This window comes from Trichomycterus rosablanca, chromosome 26, assembly GCF_030014385.1.
Source record: "Trichomycterus rosablanca isolate fTriRos1 chromosome 26, fTriRos1.hap1, whole genome shotgun sequence".
NCBI lineage: Eukaryota > Metazoa > Chordata > Actinopteri > Siluriformes > Trichomycteridae > Trichomycterus > Trichomycterus rosablanca.
Window position 1 is genome coordinate 16,694,889 of NC_086013.1, and position 20,938 is coordinate 16,715,826.

A 20,938-nucleotide genomic window follows, 5' to 3' on the forward strand; every position below is an offset into this window, starting at 1 on the left:
AAACTGGAAAAGGAAGTTGGGCCCCTGAGCAAGGCCCTTAATTCTCAATTGCTCAAACTTTCAGTCAAGTTAGGTCGCATTGGATAAAAGCGCCCGCTAAATGCCGTATTGTAAAAACTGCAAACCGAACAAAAATAAATGTAATTTTTTTAATATCAAAATTTAAGTCAGTTTTTTAAAGGTTTTTGTTGTTTATACAAAACTGGAAAAGGGAAAAAAAAAAGAAATATTTATATTTATATCTTGTTACATAATATTCTATAAAAATCTGGATCTGAAGGCTTTGAGACGTGGGAGAGACGCAGGAAAGAAAAGAATCACAGAGAAGACGTAAAAAAAGGGACAAAAAGGGCGGAAAAACCCACAGAAGGAGGAAACTGCAAATCAAACAGGGATTTTTCTCTCCGTGTTCCACACAAACATGGGCAGCTCTGCCAGGCACACAGTCGTGGGAACCCAGGACTGATTCTTTGAATTCTGTTCTGACGAAAAACCGCCGAGTCTGTCAGTCACGGCGCGGCGGGCGAGGCGCGTTAACGCTGACGGATGGCAGCCGGGTGTCAGGATTGGGAAATCGTAACGCACCATTTCTTTGACGATGACTGTAAATAGGGCAGAAGGAGCCGGTGCCAGGCTGGCGCGGGTCCTGCCCGACGACTCGTTTTTCTTCATGTGTCTGAGCCGCTCGATTGGACCCGCAAGTGTCCGAGTGTCCGTTATTGATGGAGGACGGGGACAGGAGGAGGGCTTGGGTTTGATTCTTTCTGTGTGGGTTTCCTCCGGGCGCTTAGTAGCTGCATCAATAAAGCTACCTCAGTAGCTGCCTCAGAAGAGCTGCCTCAGTAGAGCTGCCTCAGTAGAGCTGCCTCAGTAGCTGCATCAATAAAGCCACCTCAGTAGCTGCCTCAGTAGAGCTGCCTCAGTAGCTGCCTCAGTAGAGCTGCCTCAGTAGCTGCATCAATAAAGCCACCTCAGTAGCTGCCTCAGTAGAGCTGCCTCAGTAGAGCTGCCTCAGTAGCTGCATCAATAAAGCCACCTCAGTAGCTGCCTCAGTAGAGCTGCCTCAGTAAACTCTGTTGGTTGCGCCACTCAGGTGGCGCAGCGGTAAAAACACGCTGGCACACCAGAGCTGGGATTTCGAATACATCATATCGAATCTCAGCTCTGCTACCGGCAGGCTGGGCGGCCACATGAACAACGTTTGGCTGTCGTTCATCCAGGGAGAGATGCAATTACGACTTCTGCTGGCTGATTGATGAGGAATAATGCTGATCAGGGTGTGGCTCTCCATGCACAAGGCTGATCTGCATATAAACTCGCCTCGTGCAGGTGAAAAGATGCAGTCAGGTACCGCTCACGTGTCGGAGGGGGCGTGTCAGTTCAGTCTCCTCAATCGGGACGGCGGTCAGCACCAGTAGAGAGCGCCGTCGTTATTCAGTCAGATTATCACTCAGAATTAAGGCAACATAAAATGCAACAGTTTGTTGTGCGGAGAGTTTTACTGTTTTTATTATTATTATTATTATTATTTTCCATTAAGTGGTTTGTGCTTTTCACGCTCAGCAGTCGGGAAAATTAAGCCGCAGCAACATTTTCCCTCAATATAAAATTTTAATCGCTGCACCGAGCTGCTTTTCTCGCTGACGTCCTGTTTAATTTGCTCACTTCTGTTCTTCTCTCTCCACGTTTTACTCATTTTCTGAAGGATTTTATGTATTTTAATGTCTTTTTAATTAACGACTGCTTCAATACGACAGTAATGTATCTGATAGGCGTCACACAAGCCTAAGTTCAACATGAGCAATTCCAAGCACTTGCTGTGATACTGTCAGTATTACGGTTACACAGAACTAGACCTAAATTCCTGCAGTCATATTCCAAAAATTACAATCTAGAGGAAAACCATTCTACAATTTGTACTAGCTTATTAATATTTACCAAGCATATAAACACTATATGACCAAAAATATTCAGACACCTGACCATGAGCTTGCTGGACGTCCCATTTAAAAAACAAACGGTATTAAAACAACAGCCGCTCTCCTGAGAAAGGCTTCTCACAGGGCTTCCAAGTATGTCTGTGGGAATTTGTCCCCATTCAGGCAATAAAATGTGTACGGCTGTTGGTCAGGAACATTCCAAAGCTGGACAGTGACCACAGGAAATAACAGCACAGAGCGCAAAAGCGGTTTTGCAGCTTCTCGTGTGAATGCGCCGGTGCTGAACACACTCCCCTTGTGGAGGCTTCATGTTACATTGTGTAAATTACAGTGGGACCAGATTGTAGATAGATAGATAGATAGATAGATAGATAGATAGATAGATAGATAGATAGATAGATAGATAGATAGATAGATAGATAGATAGATAGATAGATGGATAGGTGGATAGATAGACAGACAGACAGACAGACAGACAGGTGGATAGATAGATAGATAGATAGATAGATAGATAGATAGATAGATAGATAGATAGATAGATAGATAGATAGATAGACAGACAGACAGACAGACAGACAGACAGGTGGATAGATAGATAGATAGATAGATAGATAGATAGATAGATAGATAGATAGATAGATAGATAGACAGACAGACAGACAGGCAGGCAGGCAGGCAGACAGACAGACAGACAGACAGACAGACAGACGGATGGATAGATAGACAGACAGACAGACAGACAGGTGGATAGATAGATAGATAGATAGATAGATAGATAGATAGATAGATAGATAGATAGATAGATAGATAGATAGATAGATAGACAGACAGACAGATAGACAGACAGACAGACAGACAGACAGACAGACAGACAGACAGACAGACATTAAGGAATGCATTGTTTGTGTTGCCTGGGTCATGTACAAATCATGAATAAAATGTGGGTGCTAATCAATAATTGGGGGGGGGCGTCTTGTAACATCAAAGGAAAATGAATCAGTGACCTTGAACAGCAGATCAAATAGCACTTTAAAGACACAGAAGAGCAGCACTCACCTATAAATCTTATACCGGGTCGTAAATCCTTGGCGAAATCTTTCCACGAAGGCGAGGTAGGCCCTGCTGTGGTGGAAGGGGCCGCGGTCCGAGATGAGCCAGTCGAAGTGTCTGGGCGCATGGTGCTCGGCGCTCGAGGGCTCCTGGCGTGAAGACTCAACCGTGAGATGGTCCCATAGAAACAGGAAGCAAGTGACCTCAAAGACCCTCCAGTTCATGCTTTTCCTTCAGCCGCTCTCTGTTCATTCTCGCTCCATTCTCTGGAGACCTGGAACAGAAACGCAGCATTCACTCACTAACGGGTTCCAAAGCTCAGCAAGTAATACAATGGTGTAAAGCACTCTGCTATTGGACTCAGTGGAAACACGCTCCCTCTATCGATGCATCACATTTACATTACATTTTCATTTTTGGCATTTAGCAGACGCCTTTATCCAAAGCGACTTGTACAGAGACAGTATGCAGTCTGAGAAATTGAGGGTTAAGGGCCTTGCTTAAGGGCCCAACAGCAGCAATCTAGCAGTGTTGGGGTTTGAACCAACAAGCTTCTGATTAATAGTCCAGTACCTTTAGGAGAACTGTGTGCTTCTAATGTTGCACCAACAGTTTGGGGAAGGTCCTGTGCTTTTTCAGAATGCCCTTACGCCCATGCACCCCATCAATCAAGCTCAATAAGGAAAGATTTCAGTGTTTAGTAAGTACTTGATTGGCTTGTACACAGTCCTGATCCTAACTCTGTTATACAGTATTAAATTTATAATAATAATAATAATAATAATAATAATATTAAATAAACAATAATAATAATAATAATAATAATAATGGACAATAATAATAATAATAATAATAATAATAATAATAATACATATCAATAAATAAATAAATAAATACATTTTATTTCATAATCGCCTTTTTAAACACCTGAGGGCGCTGTACAAGTGAAATAAAAATAAAAAATAAAAATAAAAAGAAGAATAAACATCAACAAATAAGGAAGCACAATACACATATCTCAGTTCTGGATGAACTGGAATGCTGACTACAAGGCCAGGCTTTACCACGAAAGATCTGTGCCTGACTTTACCAGCAGTCCCAACAGTCATGGTCCAAAATCTTTAAAAAATGTTTGTGGTACATCATTATAGGAGCAAACGTTAAGCAAACGTGACCAACTCTATATTGTCCACATACTTCGTAGACAGAAATAAAGAAAGACGGAGAGAGAGGAGACTAAGATTAGAACAAACAGAGCGAGAGGAGAGTAAAGATGGAGGAATAAGGGAGGTAAATATTAGTCGTAGGAGAATGCAAATTAAAAGCGGGATAATGAAAGTGGCGTTAATTAAGTGGACATAACCTAACGAGGCGCCCGTCATGCCTGTCCTTTTATTTTTGCCCTTTTCACATTAAAGCGAAACAAACACGTATTATTTTTTTAACACGCTCGGTTCAGTGTTCGTCTCTCTGCCCGGGCGAAACCCGGCGCCCTTTACACCAGCGTGGATCACAGGCTCGGACACGCCGGCTTCACTTTATTCCGCTAATTAACGAAGTGAAAAGTTCAGGCCGGGTTAAGAGGAGCCGCCGTGACGTATCGTGACATGAAGTCTGCAGAGGGCGTACAGGAACCCAATTAAAACGGAGCGCGCCTCGCCACAGGAATCCTTCAGGGTTTAATTCACATTAGCAGAAGTGCGTGGATGAATTAAAGGTTCGAATCTCAGATCTGCTACTGGACGGCTGGGCGCCCCCTAGTGTCTGCTGTGTGGGAAAAGACCGGACAAAAAAAAAGCAAGTGGTGTCGTCGAGAAGTGGCGCCTGTACAGAAGTGTAGGAATGTGGAGATCAGCGCGTGACTCCCCATGCGCGAGACCGACCTCACGCACCAATCCACCAAAGTGGAGGAAGAGGGGGTCAGTGAACGATTTAGAATACTAGAAGCCTAGCGGTTAAAGTACTGGTCTAGTAATCGAAAGGTCACTGGTTCAAGCCCCACCACTGCCAGGCTGCCACTGTTGGGTCCTTGAGCAAGGCCCCTAACCCTCAATTGCTTAGACAGTTTGTATATAAATGTGGTCATGTGGGTGCCTTATTATGTATTTTATTATTATTATTATTATTATTATTATTATTATTATTACTATTATTAATATTATTAATATTATTAATATTATTAATATTATTATTAATTATCATTTTATTGTTATTATTATTATTATTATTATTATTATTATTATTATTATTATTATTATTACTATTATATATATATATTTTTTTTATTATTCTTTATTATTATTATTATTATTAATAATAATTATTATCATTATTAATTATTATTCTTTATTATTATTATTATTATTCTTTATTATTATTATTACTATTATTATTAATCTTTAATTTAATTATTATTATTATTATTATTAATCTTTATTTTAATTATTATTGTTATTATTATTATTATTATTATTATTATTATTATTATTCTCCCAAGTTTATTCGTTAAATACGAGATGAGCTGAATGGATATTTTTAACCAATCAGATTTTGTTCTTATGCAAAAGCGACTAAAATGAATAAAAATCTCCAAAAATTATGTCGCCCCCTAAAGTCTAGACTGAATTACTGCTCTATTAATTACATTCGGATATGCAAACAAGCATCAGCGTGTTTTATTATTTCTGTCGGAGCGCTCGAGTACCGGCCCACGTTCACTGCAATTAATGCAGAAATAATCATCATTTTATTCCGACGTATATTTAAAATGGGTCTTAAATATACCTGACGTGTGTTGTTTTCCAGCGTGTTTAGACGATGAATAACGGCTCGCGCCAGCCATCTCGAACGAAGCAAACATCATGAATAATACATCCGCTCGCCGCGCGGCCTAAATAATAATAATAATAATAATAATAAATAAAAATAGAGCACATAAATAACGACAAAAATTATGTGTGATCCTTCAGAGGGCGTTCCGAATCGTATCTCTTGTGCCCGGAGCGGTGTGGTATAATTCGGGCAGCGCAGACAGTGATATAACGAGCGCGCTCCTCTCCCGAGATCTGATGAATAAAGATCTCCGGGCCGGGCGGCGGCCTCGCCCGCGATGACAAATCCGTGGTAACGGAATCTAATTAAACCGAAACGAAAGTCGCTTCACGTAATCAGCTCAGACGGACGTGAGGTCTGGCTGCCCGTACACGAGTGCGAGGTTTAATCGAGGATGAGAGGTGGGCGGAGGGCACGGGGGAGCCCGCTGTTCCACGCGGGCACGAGTGACAGCGCGCTGGCGTCTGCAGAAATCCGGGCTGGAAAGTGCCGACGCTGACACACAACTACTGGAACTTCTGACAGGAATGATGTTAGATCGTGTTCGCTGTTAAGTATAACAGCATAGACTAGAAATCAGAAGGTTGCTGGTTCAAGCCTCACCACCACCAAGTTGCCACTGTTGGGCCCCTGAGCAAGGCCCTTAACCCTTAATTGCTCAAATTGTACGTTTATGCCCGCCCAGACGTCCAGATCATTCCAAAGTGTTCATGAACCTTTGACTTCACCCCGAACGACCCTGTGAACTCTTGACCCGCCCCTTGATGCCACCATCAAAGTCCTCGTCTCAGATGGCATCGTTCCGATTCCCCTAGAGGGATTTATGACTGCGCCACACTCACGCCGACCGAGGTCTCGATTGGAACGATCTGAGTTTGATTGCCCGCCTGAGGGGCATCACGGTGGCTTTTAAATGAGGGACGTTAACACAGATGCCAGCGCAGATGAAAGAAAAGCTGGCACTGATGTTCATATCAAAGCTGTACTCAGACCAGCAGGATCTGGCATTCGGTACCACCGGGTCTGGATTACCCAGAAATAATGGGCACAATGTGGTAATGCACCCCGGACCGAATGCCAGTCCATCGCAGGACCTCAGTCACCCTTTCCTTAGACATAGCCAATAGCGGCACTAGAGATTCAAAACCCTGGATTATGATTTATCGCTGTGCCAACTGGGTGAAATGTGGGCATCCAGTCACTCGATACCACCGGGTCTGGATTACCCAAATTAACGGCCACAATGCACCCTGGTAACGCACCCCAGACTTGCAGGGCCTCTGCCACCCGTCCCTTAGACATAGCGCCACTAAAGGTTCGAACCATGGATCGTAATTTACCGTTGTGCCACCTGGGTGAAATATGGGCATGGAGGTTTCAATCCGCCCTGTAATGGCAACGCCAAAGCCCTCGTCTCAGATGGCATCGCTCCGATTCCCCTTGAGGGATTTACGACTGCACCATGCTCACGCCAACCGAGGTCTTGATTGGAACGATCTGAGTTTGATTGCCCACCTGAGGGGCATCACCTTGGCATTTAAATGAGGGACGTTAACACAGATGCCAGCGCAGATGAAAGAAAAGCTGGCGCTGCATTTATATTAAAGCTGATATGAACCCTTCCCTTAGACGTAGCCAATCATGACTGTATGTAGAGATTTACCGCTGTGCCACCCCAGTGAAAGGTGGGCATCTAGCCACTCGATACCACCAGGTCAGGATTACCGGGAATGAAAAGGTACAATGCAACCCGGTATCACGCCCGATTAACGCACAATTAACCACTGTGCCACCCTGGTGAAATGTGGGCATCCAGCCACTTAATACCACCGGGTCTGGATTACTCTAGTAACACAGCCCAGACTTGCAGGGCCTCTGCCACCCTTCACTTAGACATTGCCAATCATGTCTGTATGTAGGCGCCTGACAGCGCCACAGAATATTTAAACCTTGGATTGCAATTTACCGCTGTGCCACCCGGGTGAAATGTGGGCATGGAGGTTTCGATCCACCCCATAATGCCAGCATCAAAGCCCTCATCTCAGATGGCATAACTTGGATTCAAGACTACGACGCGCTCAGACCAGCGTGATTTAGCTGTTCTACCACCGGTACCACCAAATGTGGGCATTACTGGGCACAATGCGATAACGCACCCCGGACCAGACGCCAGTCCACCGCGGGGCCCAAGGCCACCCCTCCCTTAGACGTAGCCAATCATGTCTGTATGTAGACGCCTGATTAGTCGACAGTGCCACTAGAGATTCAAACCCTGGATTGTAATTTACCGCTGTGCCATCCGGGTGAAATGTGGGCATGTAGGTCTCGATCCACCCCACAATGCCAGCATTAAAGCCCTCGTCTCAGATGGCATCGTTCCGATTCCCCTGAAAAGAATTACGACTGCATCACGCTCAGACCAACATGATTTGGCAGTTTTACCACCGGTACAAGCAAATGTGGGCATTACTGGGCACAATGCGGTAACGCACTCCGGACCAGATGCCAGTCCACCACAGGGCCCATGGCCAGCCTTCCCTTAGACGTAGCCAATCATGTCTGTATGTAGACGTCCTATTAGCCGACAGCACCACTAGAGATTCAAAACCCTGGATCGCAATTTACAGCTGTGCCACATGGGTGAAATGTGGGCATGGAGGTCTCAATCCACCCCATAATGGCAGCATTAAAGCCCTCATCTCAGATGGCATCGTTCCCGATTCCCCTGGAGGGATTCAAGACTACGATGTGCTCAGACCAGCGTGATTTGGCTGTTCTACCACCGGTACCACCAAATGCGGGCATTACCGGGCACAATGCGGTATCGCACACCGGACCAGATGCCAGTCCATCGTGGGACATCGGGCAGTCTTCTCTTAGATGTAGCCAATCATGTCTGTACATAGATGCCTGATTAGCCGACGGTGCCACTAGAGATTCAAAACTCTGGATTGCAATTTACCGCTGTGCCACCTGGGTGAAATGTGGGCATGGAAGAGACTAACAGTTACCACCAGTAACAGCATGTAGGTTTTGATCGTCCCCATTAATGCCACCATCAAAGCCCTCGTGCCAGATGGCATCGTTCTCAGACCAGCGTGATTTACGTACCATTTCAAAGTGATGGGCATTAATGTGAAGGTGCCCAGTTTAGAAGCCGTACCAGCGCCCACTCCAGCACTCATTTGACATAAAGCCCTGGCTCACAGTCAGTGTTCCAATTCATCCCTAACTGATATCAGTGTTGAATCAGGGCTTCTTTTAGACCCCCCAGAGCTTCTCAAAACCGATCTCGTCCACGAATTTATGTATTAAGGACCTTCCCTAAACTTTTGCTGTGGCTAAAAGTAGGCGTGTCCCAATACTTTTGTCCAAGGAGTATAAATGACCCGAGTCTTCCACGCAAAGCCAGACAGTCAGATAGCGGTTGTGGTTAATCAGCCGCAGGAACAACAGGAAACGACCGAGCTGCCGAACTGAGCCGCGGTTCGAGATCGTTCCTCAAAATAATGCGACACTCTGCCACTTTCCGGACGCAGTAAAACGTCCCCTCTGATTGGCAGCGAGCCAGGAGCGACATTATGGTGTGTTTATTGGCCGAGCACGAGTTCGATCACCGGCCCGTTTAACCGGCGTCGTGTTACGGATGCAGCTGAAAGCCGGCGGTCGCAGTGCAGCGTGGGTAATGCGATACTGCTGCGTGATGCATGTGCTGCGTTTAGCCGAGTGGATACAGAAGCATTTACATTTATATTGCGCATCAATATTTCCTCTCTGTGCGCCGCGACGCCGCTCATTCACATCAAACCAGCTTTAGCTTAGAGTATACAAAATAAATCCATTCTACACTGCAGGGGCAAAAGTATTGGGACACACCTTCTAATTATTACATTTGTGTGTTTTAAGCAAGCATACTACATGCTTCCTACTTTGCAGCAACAGTGTAGGGAAGGCCCTCGGTTTAAAGAAACTCCAGCGTCCTGCACAGAACCCTGACGTCAGCCCAACTCAACAGCTCTGGGATGAACTGGAACATCAACTGAATCAGCGCCCAGCCAACCAAACGGGGCAAAAATTCCCACAGACATACAGACACTCAAAGTTTCGTGAGAAGCCTTCTATCTAAAAAGGTCACACAGAGGTCACGCTATTTTAATAGCGTTTGTCGGATAAGCAGTGAAGGTAGATTAGCACGGAGAAGGTTGCTGGTTTAGTATGGTTCAGTTGAATGAGTAGTATGTATATGTAGTATAAGCAGTATATATACGTAGTAGTATGAGTAGTATGATCAGTATATATGAGCAGTATGTATGAGTAGTTTGTATGAGTAGTATAAGTAGTATGAGTAGTTAGTATGAGTAGTATAAGCAGTATATATGAGTAGTATGAGCAGTATAAGCAGTATGATCAGTATATATGAGCAGTATGTATGAGTAGTTTGTATGAGTAGTATAAGTAGTATGAGTAGTATGAGTAGTTAGTATGAGTAGTATAAGCAGTATGTTCAGTATATATGAGTAGTTAGTATGAGTAGTTAGTATGAGTAGTATAAGCAGTATATATGAGTGGTATGAGTAGTATGAGCAGTATAAGTAGTATATATGAGCAGTATACATGAGTAGTTTGTATAAGTAGTATAAGAAGTATGAGTAGTTAGTATGAGTACTATAAGCAGTATATATGAGCAGTATGTATGAGTAGTTTGTATAAGCAGTATAAGTGGCATAAGCAGAACAAATGATTAGTATAAATCAGAGGTTTTTAACCTTTTTGGACATGCACCCCCCTTCGTGTACCGACCGCGAATCTATTACTGCTCATCATTAAGTAATGCCCTTGTTAAGGTGTGGCAGGTACCACGCCCCTCGTTAAGGTGTGGCAGGTACCACGCCCCTCGTTAAGGTGTTGCAGGTACCACGCCCCTCGTTAAGCTGTAGCAGCTTCACCTGCTGATCATTAAGCAGAGAGAATAACAAGGGTAAGATCTCAGTGCTCCGCTGGCTAACAGACCAAAAAGAACAGATTTAATCACCGGCTCTCAGCCACAAACAATAAAAAAGGTGAACTAAATGAAAAACAGTGTGAATGACGTGTGAGGACGAAAGAAACGTGTGTTTCAGAACAAACACAGCGTGAGTTAAGTGTTCTGTAGGGGAGAGGGAGGATGTTTAGGTGAAACTTTGCTTCTGGGGGATTCTGATTTATTTCTTTAAATGTTTGAGGTTTGAAGTTTATTAGTTCTGAACCTGAGTGGGTGAGAAGCTGCTGATTTGGTATTTTTGGACACCGTGCTGGTTAAGAACTTCTGATGGATAGATGGGTGTGTACTGGGGTGGAAGGAAGCACGTGTCCGTGTCGGTCAGTTTTGGACTTTTATAGGACTTCTTATAGGAAAACACCGGAACTGAACCTAGTCATTAACAGGGGTGTCCACATACTTCTGGTCATATAGTGTAGACTCATCATCACTGGTGGGGTCAGACTCTAGGACATGTAGTGTTTCGGCTGGTAAAAATACTGACCAGTGGCCAAATTGGGAAAACAGGAGGTCGAACAACGTCCATGAGAAGTTTTACCATGAGAGAGTGTTTGATTTGAGGGACAGGACCGTTTCTCCTCAAGTGAGGCGTTAGGCGTGAATCTTGGAGATCCAAGCATCCAGCTCGACTATAGAGGATCTTGAACCCTTAACCTGAGAAGTAGTTCCTGCTCCTTCTCTTGTTTTGGCTGGAAAAGGTGGAACTAAAGGTCAGAACACATTTCTGTTACCTTTTTCGGGGGTAATTATAATAAAACAAACAATATGATTAAAAAATAATAAGTATTATTTATTATCCCAACATATAAGTCACATATGAGGACGTTACATTTCGGCTTTGTTCTGCCTTAAACCTTATTCTGCTTAACTTAGACCTGATGTCCCCATACGTGGACACGTTCGTCTGCCATCTAGTGGTAGCAAAAGTACTAGACAATGAATACATTTGGGTCATAAGAGGTTAACTGACCCCAGACGCGCTTACATGTATGACACGTGAGTTCTTTCGGCACTTTACCAGCGGGTGGTGCATATGCAGGGGCGATTAGGTTATACCCCGTCAGATCAGTCCCCCGCACCCCCTACAGACGTACCGTGGGCCGGTTCTCTGAATAGCCTGAACGTAAAGAAAAGATCTATGGGACTCAGACGTTGTGTCTCAGCGGTGGGCTGGCATAATAAACTGCTGTGCCACCTGAGCACCCGTCTACATGGCTGATTCATATATGCATTTATTATCTATAAGAATGATTCATATATTCAATAAAAGAATAACTGCTAAGCTAACTAGCATCTGTACTATTGTTTTAACTGAGCGATGAACTGAAGAATTGCGCGACGCCCTGTGCCACAAAGAAACCCGACCCGGAGTTCAGCTCAATTACGCTCCGTCCCCGTGAGATCCGTGCATTCGGCCCGGCGGATTAATCCCTCCGGATTTTACCGTAAAACAGAACACCGGTACCAGCGACCCGGCGACGGACCGATTCTATTCTTCGCTAATTCATCCCGAAAGCTCGCGGGACCCGTGTTACCCGTGTGAGATTTTATTCCGGATGCTCGCCCGTCTAGTTGTGTTTCTCCCTACAAACCTCCCGAGATGAGCTGCCGAGCGGGTGCAGCCTGATGCCCACAGGGAGAAACGTGAAGCGAACCAGATGCATCCCATCAGTAAATGAAAATAAAAGTTCATATCAGGACGTTCCTCCAGAGAGGAACATTAAATGCCAACACGCTTCCTTTATCAAGCTCGTAACCGGTAGCTCTTTATAGCTCCGAGTGTTTTTAGTTTTGTTTTATCTTAAAGGTCAGGATTTGTACCCACAGACCGGTGCCCGCTCACCCAGCATTCAGCATCTTAAATGACCTCCGGCTACTGGCACAAAATATGCAAACGTCCACTAATAAACAATGTGCTCCGGATTTACAGACTAGGGTATCCATTCTTCTGGTTTTGGGGTCTGATGTCCTCCTTTAAGAGGTCTGATGTCCTCTGTTTTGGGGTCTGATGTCCCCCTTTTTGGCCCTCCTTTTTGGGGTCTAATGCTCTTCATTTTGGGGTCTAATGCTCTCCTTTTTGGGCCCTCCTTATTGGGGTCTGATGCCCTCCTTTTTGGGCCCTCCTTATTGGGGTCTAATGCCCTCCTTTTTGGGGTCTGATGTCCCCCTTTTGGGCCTTTCTTTTTGGGGTCTAATGCCCTTCTTTTTGGGGTCTGATGCCCTCCTTTTTCGGCCCTCCTTATTGGTGTCTAATGCCCTCCTTTTTGGGGTCTAATCCCTCTTTGTGAGGTCTGATGTTCTCCTTTTTGTGGTCTGATGCCCTCCTTTTTGGGGTCTGATGTCCTCCTTTTGGGCCCTTCTTTTTGGGGTCTGATGCCCTCTTTTTTGGTGTCTAATGCCCTCTTTGTGAGGTCTGATGTTCTCCTTTTTGTGGTCTGATGCCCTCCTTTTTGGGGTCTGATGTCCTCCTTTAAGAGGTCTGATGTTCTCCTTTTTGGGGTCTAATGCCCTCCTATTTGGGTCCTCCTTTCTGGGTCTGATGCTCTCCTTTTTGGGCCCTCCTCATTGGGGTCTAATGCCCTCCTTTTTGGGGTCTGATACCCTCTTTGTGAGGTCTTATGTTCTCCTTTTTGGGGTCTGATGCCCTCCTTTTTTGGGGTCTGATGTTCTCCCTTTTGGGGTGTGATGTCCTCCTTTAGGAGGTCTGATGTTCTCCCTTTTGGGGTGTGATGTCCTCCTTTTAAGGTCTGATGTCCTTTATTTTGGGGTATAATGTCCTCCTTTTTGGGGTCTGATGCCCTCCTTTTTGGGGTCTGATGTTCTTCCTTTTGGGGTCTGATGTTCTCACTTTTGGGGTCTGATGTTCTCACTTTTGGGGTCTGATGTCCTTCTTTTGAGGTCTGATGCCCTCCTTTTGGGGTCTGATATTTCTCCTTTTTGGGGTCTGATGACCTCTTTTTGGGGTCTTACTGTATGTCCTTAATTTTGGGGTCCTCTTTTTTGAAGTCTGATGCCCTCTATTGATTGATGGATAGGAAGCATAATGCAATCGGGCAATTGGACTCGCTAAGGGAGAAAAAGGGGAGTAAACGCATAAAAAACCCACTGTTGGACCCCTGAGCAGAGCTCTTAACCATCAGTTGCTTGAATTGTATTCAGTCATAATTGTATTATAATTGCTTCAGATAAAAAAGTGGCCAAATATAAACATATAAATGTAAGAAAGCAAAGGAACACGTGTGTTCTGAATTAAGGGATTAAACCAAATGTAGTTCCTTTAGCTGGAAAAAATGGCTTGTGGTTTGAGCCTTCAGTCAGTCATTTATAAATCGCGAGGCTTCTGAATTTATGACGCCGCGGCCGCCTCGTTCTTTACCTGCCGCGCCAAGCCCGCCGACCGCGACCAGCTAACTGGTTTTGTACTGGATTCCGCTGCTCGTTCTCTCGGTCTGGGGCAGAGAGAGCTGCTCGCTGACCTTCAGAAGCCGTAGCTCAGCACTATCGAGCGAGGATAATTAAATGTCCACGCCAACCTCGACCCAATCAGGAGCCTGCCATCGATTCTGATTCTCAAAACAAACCAATTCGCTAATGGTCTGACTCAGAGCGGCGATTTACCTGCGCTGGGAATAATAGATCCTGATAACCGGAGGCTCGATAGAGACCGAAATAGAAAACCTTGGCATCGCTGTGTGGTCAAAATTATGTGGACATCCTGACTCCTGGTTTTGTTCACGTTAAGCGTCGTTCGTACGGCCCGAGTCGCTTTTACCGCCTCGTTTTAAACAGTTCGTCTCAGCGGAGGAGCTTTGGGAAGGTCAGCAAAGTTCTAACAGTGCCTGACCTCACAGATGCTATTTTAGTCTAACATGCTGGCACACCAGGGTTCGAATACTGCCAGAGCTACCAACCCACCCGGGCAACCACACAAACACTATTGCCCGTGTTTGAGGGAGGGAAGGTCAGACTGGGTGTCTTCCCCAAATTACTGTGATATAAAATGTGCAGAACTGGTTGTGCAAGCAGCAGCGCATTCACAATCGGGAACTGGAAATGACTAATAGACAGTCAAAACTGCCAAAAGTATTTGGACACTAGTATTAAAACAGAGCGACCTCTGTGTGATCATTTCAGATAGAACAACAGCCGCTCTTCTGAGAAGGCTCCTCACAAGACATGTGGGAATTTGTGCCCGCTCAGCCGAAAGACGACAGCATTCATATTGCTTGCTCAAGAAAGCCTCAGTAGACGTTTCAGTTCATCCCAGAGCCGTTCGATGAAACGAATGAAATGAATTCAACAATTAGACAAGCTGTCCCGAAACTTTTGTCCGTAAAACATCAAATGAATCAAAATGAAACACAAAACGAACTATGCTTAATAAAAACGGTGGCAATCTGGTCCCACTGTGGTTTACGAGGTGTAGCGTAAAGCCTCCACGAGGGAGCGCTTGTGTAAGACGTCATTTCTTTATGTGTCTGTTTCATTAGATCGTTTTTTTTTTCGCGACCCAAGGTTCGAAAAACACTTGTAGGGGCAGAGGTAGCTCAGCGCTTCAGGTACTGGACTAGTAATCATAAGGTTGCTGGTTCAAGCCCCAACATCGCCTGGTTGCCACTGTAAGTCTCTTCGGATTAAAAAAAAAAAAAGTGTCTGCTAAGCGTCTGCAAGCTATAGCCTAGTGGTTAAGGTACTGGACCTGTAATCAAAAGGTTGCTGGTTCAAGCCCTAACATCACCATGTTGCCACTGTTGGGCCCCTGAGCAAGGCCCTTAATGCTCAGTTGTTTGAATTGTATTTAATAATAAATGTAAATGTAATAAGGTAAACCTAGCATCAAGCCTTTCCAAAAGATCGGAGACTGTTATAGTTGCAAAACTGACCCTGATTTTGGAATGAGACTTGTCCTTATCACAGACACCAGCGCATTAGTGATTACAGATGTTGGTTTGTGAGTTTGTTTGATGTCACCGGTGCGTGTTACTGATATGAACCCCTTTAAACGAATCGTTTACGTTTAATAACTCCAGGGTCCTGTTTCTTAACGCCTGGCTGAACTTTCCGCCGCCGGCTCGGCGTCCCCGTCAGCGCCTCATCAGCCCGACGCCGTTCTCAATCTGAACAGCCGAGCGACGCCGCCGACGTGGATTCCGATCGGTTCTGGTGTTTTCCCCGGCCGAACGTGATGCACCCCTGCAGGGGAGATGTCGTGAAACGGAGATGCTAATGGTCTCCTCGATGAAGGAGGTTCGTCAGCAGAAACGGGACGATCCGTTTAAGATTCCACCCACAATCCCGCGGGGACGGACGAGGCCGAGTTCTCTTAAGAAGAAGGAGGAAAAACAAGAGCTGCTTAATTCAGCGACTTCAACCAGCGCGGCGAACCGATTTACATTTTATACACGACTGAGAACCGATGTTTCTCTGTTTTAATTTGTTTTCCTCCTAAATTCTCCCCTAATTTAGTCGTATCTAATTTTCATCTGTACCAGAAGGGTTCATACGGGGACGGGGACTCATTTTACATCACCCTACACTCCCGGGAAGAGGGCGTGTCTAAATTATTAGTGATGATCCGACTGAATGACGAAGGAGCGTCCGACGCCTCCTCAGCGCTGAAGCATTCAATCCCAGCATGCAGTGCGGCACGACTTTCCTCACAAAAAACTACAAACGTGGTGGATGAATGAGAAGCGGAGCAACCAACGGAGTTCCTTTCAAATGTACATAATAGCTCATTGATTTCTAATCTGTATGAAGGTGCCTGAGTGTCGTCAGGGACAGTTTAAGCGTTTTCGGGACACGGAGGGAGACGTTAGCTGGCATGCTAGCGGGTTTGAACGTCCTGAGGCTAACTGTGTTAGCTTAGTAAGCTAAAACCGCGGTGGCGTAACCTGCCTCATGAGTTTCATGTCTGAGGCAGCTGATCAGGTAGGCAGTAGGCAGCGAGGCAGCTCATTATCAAGGTTTTCGGACAGACGCAGAGTCACGCACCCATCTCCGTTATCCCCCGTCTCTATGCCACGCGCCATGGATCAGCCAGTCACGACGAACCCCTACGACCTGTCCGGCTGTCAGCACAGCTGAGATTCGAACTCATAACCTCAAGATTTAGACCTGCTCAGCCTAAACAGGATGAACCTTCAGTGAAAGAAGGGAAAATAAAAGCAGCCCCGTCTGACTCAGTTCATTATCTGCATGGGTAACAATGAGCACCGTTTGATGATGAAGCTGAATTACGTGTTGTTTATCGATTCAGGCGCCTTTACGCCCACGCCAGCGCTGTGCTAATCAAACGTGGCTGGCTTTATGGGTACAGCAACAATACAGGGGAAGGACGAGCGCCGCAGAGGAATCCAAAAAGAGGCGCGTTTATCGATCCCTGTTAAAAGGAGAGGAAGGTGCGGTTCTACACCAGTGAACATCACCCATCTAATGTTGCACTCTGTGAAACGCTTATTATATTAACAAAACTGTATTTTTGATGCCACGTTTTCCATTTCATCTTTTAATGCTTTGACATTTTTTGTGCTTCTTTTATCTGCATCTTATGTGTAATATCGATGATCCAAATCCAAAGTGTTTACGTTTGACTTGCATAAAGCAAGGGCGTAAAGATACAGTGGTAGCCTAGTGGGTAGAGCTTTGGGCTATCAACTGAAAGGTTGAGAGTTCGAATCCCAGCTCTCCCATGCAGTCACGGTTGGGCCCTTGAGCGAGGTCCTTTACCCTCTCTGCTCCGGGGGTGCCGTACGATGGCTGACCCCAGCCAAGAAAGAATTGTATTGTACATTTACATTTAGCAGATGCTTTTATCCAAAGTGACTTACCATTATGACTGAATACAGTTTGAGCAATTAAGGGTTAAGGACCTTGCTCAGGGGCCCAACAGTGGTGGTGGTGAGGCATGAACTGGCAACCTTAGGATTACCAGTCCAGCATCTTAACCATTGAGTTACCACTGCCCTTATGTACATCTGTATATGTATAAATGACAAATAAAGGCGTTCTATTCTATATGACTGTAATAAAGACATTCCAACAACATCAGCAGATCTGGTTTAACAGGGCAGTTGTAGCCTAGCGGTTAAGGTACCGGACTAGTAAGCAGAAGATCACCGGTTCAAACCCCACCACTGCCAGGTTGCCACTGTTGGACCCTTGAGCAAGGCCCTTAACCCTCAGTTGCTTAGACTGTATACTGTAATGCCAAGTTCACACTACACGACTTTCCAAGTGGTCGGGTCACTGTAAAGTTCACACTGCACGACTGGATCTCTTGTAATCTTCGAAGTGACGAGGGGTTTAACCATACCACGTCCAAAAATGCACGTCAACAAGAAGCGAGCGATCAAAGTTTGTGTGCTGATGTGCAGCATAAAAACAAAGAGAAAAAATAAATGAATCTGAGAGGATTTGGCAACGTGAGCAGCATGGATTGTTCTATAGTGAATTGGAGGTTAATAAATATTGTTTGCAATGCAGTGTGGGTGTTTTGTAAAGAACGATCAGGTCAGAAATACTGTAAAACTTGTGTGTGTGTGCTGATGTACAGTATTTTGATTTAAACTATATTACGCCCCCGTACCACCTTTTACACTCCTCGCCTGCGTTTCCCCTCACACTGTATCTTGCGTTCTCATTGGCTGTTCGGCAACTCAGATCAGATATCTGACATGCTAGAAATCTCGCTCGGATCGAGTTGTTGAGTAGTTCACACATAGCGATCGAGAGCAGAGTTTCAATCGCCGAGCGAACGCCGGGTCGCCGAGCGAAAATCAGGGCAAAAGTTGTGTAGTGTGAACTAGGCATAAGTCGCTTTGGATAAAAGCGTCTGCTAAATGTCGAAAATGTCAATATAAAACGGTAAAGACATGGTTTCCAGTGACCTGCCAAAAGTCCTCACCTTAACCTGGAACACCTAATGCAGGCATCAGCGCCAGACCTCACGAACGCTCTTTAACTAATTAAATAGGCAAAAAACACCACAAGGACAAAACAGAAGTGTCCGCAAACTTTTGGCTATGCAGCTACATAAACTCATCGCAAATCAAGAAACGTTTTTAAAGAAAAGGAAATTCTGAAGCTTTAATGTTTGATTTGACCGACACATCGCTATAGGCTGGGTGTCCGTATCTGCACTATAGGGTCAAAAGTATCTGAACGCCTGACCATGAGATAGTCGGTCTAAAGGTATCAAAGTCGGGTGTCCACATACTTTTAGCCAAATAAAAAGAATCCAAATGTTATCGTAAGGTGGTTTAGGGATACTTTTTTTGAAGCGACCCACATTTTGCCCAAGATTTGTTATGCGACCCAGGCAACACAAACAATTCATCTTACTCCCTCTGTACAAGATGTAACATAAAGCCTCCACAAGGGGGCGTCTGTGTACAAGTTTATTTCATTTATTTCTCTCTTTGAGTGATTTTTTTCGGCTCACGACCCACCTAGGAGATGTTTTAGATCAATGTTTAACAGTAAAGCAGGTGGTAAATGAAATGCCCTCCATGTAGGTGCCACGTTTGACGTGCACCCTCAACTGGGAGCCATTGGGAGTCCCCGCTATGCCTCATGATGCCAACCAAACAACCAAACCAAAGTATTCGCTTTCCGAACGTTGTTTATCTTCGTTGCTCGCTCCTGAGACGTAGACGAGGATGCGGAACAGAAGCCGAACGCTCAGGAGACCGAAGTTTCCATCCTCCTGCCACGACTGCTGCTTTATCAGGCCAGGTTTTTCTTCCCTCTGAATTTCCTGACCTGGTTTCCTCCTCGCCGTTCTGTTCATCCACCATTTTGTGATCCTGAAGCCTCTCGGAGCCGCTGGCACCTCGGCGGGAGGGTCCGGATCCTAAAGAACGACCCTTTCTTTAATAAAGATCCGTATTTAAGGCTTTTTTCTCCTGCACGGCCGAGCAGGAAATGATGGAAAACCGCGGGGGTCCATAAATCAGAGGGATCCAGCGGGACTGGAAGCAGATGGCATAATAAGCTTAAAGACTGTACACACTCGTACGTGGCACACTTACGGCGCCCGCCTCATGAAAAATGCATGGACGGCATCGATGGTTTAATCTGATTTGCTTGCCGTCGCACCTTCGGATTTGCAAATGTTCGCAAGAATTCGGGACGAACGACGGGAAACCGCTGCAGGAAAACACCAGGTTTAATCAAATCCTTTCCTCATTTAACCTTTAACCACCAGATATTCACTAGTTTCCAAAAGTATGTGGACACCCGTCCTGATTACTATTAAGTTCACAAGTCTTTCAGCCAGACAAAATACTTTACAGGTCATTTTCTGTCCCATTATCCAAAAAACAGTTAACGCCTCCTTGATTCCAAGCTTCTGACCCCAAAATCTGACCCATGCCAACTGTTTTAGGTTGCACCAGACCCACAGTAACCTTGATCAGTCTACACCAAGTAATGAAACTCAATCAACCCGCATTTAGGCGTCACCACAGAAGATCTGGTCCTCATACCAGACTGATGAGTGCACCTACCAGTGACTGAGCTAGTCCATGCAGACGCCCGACCGGGCCGATAACACCGGTAAGATTCGAACCCTGGATCTCCAGATCTTGGTAGTAGTGGGTTGGCGTAGTCTACCGCCGCGCCCATCGAGCGACCACAATTAATTCTTAGATAAAATGAACTAATCCTGATGTGTTCAGTTGCCACATTATTACAATTAAAATTAATTAAAATTAATTAACTAATTGATTAAAAAATTTTTATTAAAATAAATTAATACATTAAAAATAAATACATTAATCAAAAGTAAATAAATTAATAAATTCACCTGATCCTGTCAGTAATCACCTGATCATGTCAGTAATCACCTGATCGTGTAGGTAATCACCTGATCCTGTCAGCAATCACCTGATCATGTAGGTAATCATGTCAGTAATCACCTGATCATGTAGGTAATCACCTGATCCTGTCAGCAATCACCTGATCATGTAGGTAATCATGTCAGTAATCACCTGATTGTGTAGGTAACCACCTGATCATGTCAGTAATCACCTGATCGTGTCAGTAATCACCTGATCATATAGGTAACCACTTGATC

At 45.0% G+C, this 20,938-nt stretch overlaps 1 protein-coding gene across 1 annotated transcript in view; it reads right to left on the reverse strand.

Moving 5' to 3' along the window:
• The window catches only part of brinp1 (bone morphogenetic protein/retinoic acid inducible neural-specific 1), a 111,092-nt gene that overhangs the window by 74,205 nt on the left and 15,949 nt on the right, over nt 1-20,938 (reverse strand). Inside the window, exon 2 of the mRNA XM_062988467.1 lies at nt 2,997-3,264. Coding sequence (XP_062844537.1) covers nt 2,997-3,214 — 218 coding nt within the window. The 5' untranslated portion in view covers nt 3,215-3,264. The remainder of the gene's footprint in view (nt 1-2,996; nt 3,265-20,938) is intronic.